Here is a 5754-nt window from a genome sequence, read left to right as displayed (position 1 = left end):
AAGAAACTTGTTACATGTCACATGGGGTTCCTTTGGAGGCAGGAGCCACCCTTTTCTCTGTAGTAGCTCATGGAGCACAAAAATCAGATTGTGAAAATGGTCTGGGTTACATAACTGGCCTGTGCAGGTGAACTTTGCAAGCACTGAGATGTGTTGAAGCAGAGGGGACAACAAAGCATTCTGTTTGATTTGGAAAAGGTGTCCAAAATGTACTTGTCAGAGACAACCTAAGGGAACTGTGTATGTTTCGAGGGCTGCAGAAATCCTCTATTTTAAAATAAAGTAGAGACAAGGCTCCTTAGAGCATACACTTACACCTTGACTAAAAATGTCTGCGCAATTACACATGCACAGCTACTACAACCGGCCCTGCCAGTCTGGTGTTGGGGCACAGGAACACCTTGTTAGCTGGGTACTCAGTTTGACTGCCCAACCTAACTGGTTGTTAGGTTAGGATCTGAGACTGACACATTGTTTGCAAAAGTTGCTTTATGAGTTGCAGTTGGGAAAATATTAACACAAAGGTGTTGGACACGATGTATTTAGATTCATCTCCACAGATGTCAACAAGTGTTTGTTGATGGTCTCATTCTGCCCTGAAATAGGAAAATAAAAAGATTTCTTGATAAGAAGGGTGTGGGTATGCTCATACATCTTCACAAGTGGGAGGACCTCTTGGTGACTGAGAATGTTAATTTTGAGTAACATTCAAGCCAAATTTAGTGGGCTTTTCCATGAATGTTATTGAACCACACTCTTCAGCTGCATCTCATTGTGGCTCTTTCATCATGAAAGAAAATATGCCATTGATCTACACAGTTGAATTTTAACATTTTAATGATAGCCCATCCAAAAGTAAAACAGCAACTCAGACTGCTGAGGAAAACAATCAGGAACTGTACATATGGACCTGTGAGTTTAAAAGAACCAGTGACACACAGGAGCTTGCTACAGACCTCTCACATCCCTCCAGTCATCAGCCATCCATCTGCTGTTACGGATGTGAGAGGTGTTCCTGGGCTGGACACTGCCCAGTGCTGCTGCCGCTGCTTGCTTTTCCCCAGCCCTCTGGAGGATGGCTAGGGAGGATGTGTCACACTGGTTGTGGGATACTGCATGTGTGTGACAGTGCTGGGCTGCACTGCTGCCACACAGTCTGACCTTGGAACAGGATTGTTAGTGCCAGTTAAATGCTTTTCTTCAACATGACAAATCCATGCTGATTTGACTGATCACTGAGTATTTTTCATTGGAGCCATAGGTAGGTGTTTCAGGAGCTTAGGACCATCCTGTTGTCCTTCCCCTCTTCTCTCCCAGGCATATAGGAAGTCATCCTGTGAGATGAGAAGAGAAGGGGACCAGCTGTTAGCCTTGCCAGGGCCATGGCCCTGCAGCTGTGGTGGAATCCTCCTTGTGCCACCAGTAGGGCCAGGAGCAGGCTGACCTCAGCAGCGGGAGAACGTGAGTCAGGTGAGAGGATGTCTTGCTCATCAGGATGGTTTGTGTGCTGGAGAGGAGAGTGGACAATGACCAGTGCACGAACCATGCAGGTGACCTTATTTGTGGATGAGTCAGCCGTGAGTGCTCTCTTTTGATGGGTGACAGTCCTCTGTTGTAGTGTAGTGATCTACACTGCCATCACCCTGTGCTCCTTTCCCACCTGCTTGATTCATACTGTTCCAGGCTCAGCACGCTGCTTGTGGTAGGACGTCACCCAGACACGGCCTTCACAATGCACTTCTTTTTCCCATAGATTTATTTTTCCACTCAGTACTAGTAGACCTTACAACAGCCATCATTTTGAACATCATCTTCAAAACAAGTGCTGTAATATGGTTGAGAAAAGGTGGACAGGCTGAGCACCCTTGCTCCAGAGAAAAGCGATCAGGGAGGAATTTGTCTGCGAATACACCCAGAGATGTGGTCCGAAGAGGACAAGGATCAAATACCCCTATTGGTCAAGAGTCAGGCTGTTAATAGGTTTAAGCCACAGGAGGAAAACTCCAGTCTGAAAACTAAGAAAATTGTATAACTGGAGGAAAAGTTAGACAGTGGAACATGTTGCCAAGACAGAGGTTGTGAAACTGGAGATATTTGAGGCTAGGCTAGACACCCATCCATCAGGGATGGCTTTGGAATAACTGAGTGAAGCAAGTGAACAATTCAAACAGCTTGACTAGATGACCCAGTAATAGTTCCATCCAATCCAAATATGTTTGAGACTTCAGAAATGTAGTTGGCAGCTTGTCCACTTCCAGCACAGTTATGATGTGTTACTGCCAGATGTACCATCAGTAGTTTATGCGAAAGCCAGTGATGTATAAGATTGTAGCTGAAGCCAACATCTTTAATAGCTTTTTTTTTTCCCCTACTAGGTTCACCTTGCTCTTAATCCATGTGAAGATCTGTTGGAAACACCTTCTAGAAACCCAAGAGTTTTCAATCTCATAATAAATTCTGTTGTGTCCAAGAACAGCCTGCCCAAATGAGCAAGACATCCCAACAGAACACAACCACAGATGCGAGCGGAGTAAGTGTGATTCACACTCAAGCACACTCCAGTGGTTTGCAGCAGGTTCCCCAGCTGGTGCCAGTTAGTCCTGGTGGTGGAGGCAAAGCTGTGCCTCCGAGCAAACAGGGAAAGAAAAGTTCCTTTGTGGATAGAAACAGTGATGAGTATCGTCAGCGCAGAGAGCGAAACAACATGGCAGTGAAAAAGAGCCGGTTAAAAAGCAAGCAGAAAGCACAAGACACACTGCAAAGGGTCAACCAGCTTAAAGAAGAAAATGAACGTTTAGAGGCAAAAATTAAACTCCTGACCAAGGAGCTGAGCGTACTGAAAGACTTGTTCCTTGAGCATGCCCACAATTTTGCAGATAATGTGCAACCTGTTGGCACTGAGACCACCACAACAAATCCAGAAAACAGTGGACAGTAGACACCTGCGACCTTATGAAAAAACTCTTGAGCTGCAGCTTGTCTGCAGTGCCTGTGCAGTAACCCAGCAAAAACTGTACCTTTAGTCATTGTTTCGTGGAGATTTTCTTCTTTTAGATTTAACACTGAAGATTTGTAACAATTAAACCAGAAACTGGTTAGGGTGATTGTTTTAAATATTTTTTCTCCTCAAAGATTTATGCAGATCTGAACTCCTAGCCAACAAGGAATGTAATATTTAGGAGATAACATTTTCACCGGAATATTCACTTACCATTTCAGACTTCACATAATGGGAGGAATCCAGCAGGATGGCTCACTGTAGTATCAGAAGCTTGTAATTGGATAGAACATCTTTAAATACCTGTTAGTGTGTTTTAGCCCTCTGTTTTCTCCATTACGTATTACAAACTGCAAAGGCTGTGGAGAATTTTTGCTTTTTATTTTAAATCTGTAGAATTGAAGTCCTATGAAGTGCCACATAGGTCCCTCCTGCCCAGTTATAGTTAATGGGGAGGTTGTAGTGATAGTGAGCTGGGATGCTTACCAGTGTTCACCAGAAAAATAACAATATGCTCCAATGATACATACAGGCAGTTGGCCTCCAAATGGCACATGAAGCATCCTGTACAAGAGGCAAAGCAGCACATTGACAAAGCCTTTTCTTTAAGCTTGTATTTCATACTGCTCACATAGTGACTGGGGCCTTATGAGAACAAGAGTTTGTTTTCAGAAAATTTCAAAATGCTATCAAAAAACTGTGCCCTGCAAAATTGCATTCTTGCTGGGAAGGGAGGTACTGGGGAGAACAAAAAGTGCAGCTTGACTTAGCAGTGGAAGGGGCAGGACAGCAGGTGTTCAGCTGGGATGTATGGATCACTACTGGCTGACATTAATCTTACAGAAATTTACAGTGATTTTAAAAATAAATGGCCCTAGTAACTGATTCGGTGAAATTTCTACAGCTATCATACATCTGTGTGAAGGCGTATCTTTAGTCTTGCTTAATTTCCATAAAAGTTTTTCTGTAGCAACTTTTTTATTGCTACTGCTTAGACTTTGCCATGATCCATAATGCAGAGCTATGTGCTATACTGAGGATTTAAACAAAGTAAAGCAGGAACTTTGATGTAACTTTAATTTATTTTAATTTTTAAATATTTCATTGATGGTATGGTTATTTTACATTTAACCTGTGTGTCTGTATTGTAGATTACTACACTGTCTTAATTTCCCTCTTACACTACCTTTGTCCACGGATTATTTTGGAGGACGCTTGTTTGCTTTGTATCTGCACTTAGGAAAAAACTTGGATGTTATCTCTATGAAGATACTGTTAGAGAATGAAACCTTGAAAAGTTCTTTTTTGAATTTAAACTTTAAATACATGTGGAAAACTTTATTGGATTGTTTTGGATTATGTTAGACTTTTTACAGATATGTTTTTTTCATTCTAACTGCACTCAAAGTTGGTAGGGTTGAAATACCAGAAGCTAATAAAAATGTTTTGCTTGTAGTAGCCTCGTTTTCCCATCCCTTTTCTATCTCCCTCAAGTGCAGAGTTGCCCAAGTCACACAGCTATCTTGGAGACATCAGTGCAATAGTCTGTGTTCCCCTCTTTCACTCAGGTTTCTGCTCCATGGAAGCAATCAGAAACTCACTGCAGTTTTGTCTAAATGTCTAATTTAACAAAAAAAGGGAAAAAAAAAAAGAAAAATAAATTTAAGACTGAAAATAATTGCATTTAGAGGGGGAGGTGGGGAGAGAAGCAGAACACCAAAAATTACAAGGAAAAAGATGACCTGAAGGCATCTCCTTCGTTAACTGCACGTCTCCGGTGGAAAGGCCAGTGCCGATCTCTTCCCTGGTTGTCTGACCCGTGGACTGGGACTGTGGCCCTGTTGTCCTAAAGTTGGTTTGCCAGGCAGGTGTGGGGCCCTCCTCCACCAGTCTGAACAGGGGCTGCAAATCCTGGCTGTTCGCTTGTGACTTTGCTGGCAATGATTCCTTAGATCTCTCATGAGTGAGGGTGATCCTCTTTCCGAAGCTCTCACAGGTGACTTTTCCACCTGTTGCTCCTGACAGCTCTGATCCCATTTCCTTCATGTTTAACACCAAACCACTGAGTTATGAAAGTCATTTGTTTGGAAAATGAAATTTCTGGTTTATCAGCTTCTGCACTTTTTTTTTTGTTTTTTTTTTTTTACTGATGCTGTGGTTTTAAGCCCAAATGAAAATAAGCCCCACACAGCCACTCCTGTCCTCCAACCCCGTCAGGTGAGAGAGATGAAATGCAGATTAGGGGTTGAGATAACAATGTACTGTTACTGGAACAATTTACAATTTAACAGCAACCAGACAGGAACACAATCAGTGACAGCAGCAGCACCAGTGACAGCGGCTGTGGCAGAGGGCGATGTCCCAACGCGCCCGGAGCGGCACAGGGCCAGGGCCAGGAGTGACCGAGCGGCAGCGCGGCCTCCGCTCGCCACCTTGGCCCTGTCCCCGGGGTCAGCCACCCTGGCCTTGGGGACAGCGGGACTGCCACCCTGGCCTGGGGACAGCAGGACTGCCACCCTGGCCTGGGGACAGCGGGACAGCCACCCTGACCTGGGGACAGCGGGACAGCCACCCTGGCCTGGGGACAGCCACCCTGGTCTTGGGGACAGCGGGACAGCCACCCTGGCCTTGGGGACAGCGGGACTGCCACCCTGGCCTGGGGACAGCCACCCTGGCCTTGGGGACAGCCACCCTGGCCTTGGGGACAGTGGGACAGCCACCCTGATCTGGGGACAGCGGGACTGCCACCCTGGCCT

General features: G+C 44.9%; 1 protein-coding gene and 1 long non-coding RNA gene across 2 annotated transcripts; one reads left to right on the top strand and one right to left on the bottom strand.

Moving 5' to 3' along the window:
• Window positions 1-2485: 2485 nt before the first annotated feature.
• Window positions 2486-3487, top strand: CEBPG (CCAAT enhancer binding protein gamma). The gene has a single exon (XM_068202492.1). It carries the CDS (start codon window positions 2486-2488, stop codon window positions 2936-2938), a length of 453 nt encoding a protein of 150 aa, XP_068058593.1. The 3' UTR covers window positions 2939-3487.
• Window positions 3488-4268: 781 nt separating this feature from the next.
• LOC137481043 (uncharacterized) lies at window positions 4269-5754 on the bottom strand. Its single transcript, XR_011003269.1, has 2 exons — window positions 4741-5754; window positions 4269-4618 (listed from the first exon to the last, which is right to left on the bottom strand). It is a non-coding gene; the product is annotated as an uncharacterized lncRNA (long non-coding RNA).

The sequence above is a fragment of the Anomalospiza imberbis genome, chromosome 12 (assembly GCF_031753505.1).
Source record: "Anomalospiza imberbis isolate Cuckoo-Finch-1a 21T00152 chromosome 12, ASM3175350v1, whole genome shotgun sequence".
NCBI classification, from domain to species: Eukaryota; Metazoa; Chordata; class Aves; order Passeriformes; family Viduidae; genus Anomalospiza; species Anomalospiza imberbis.
This window is presented reverse-complemented; position numbering and strand designations above follow the sequence as displayed.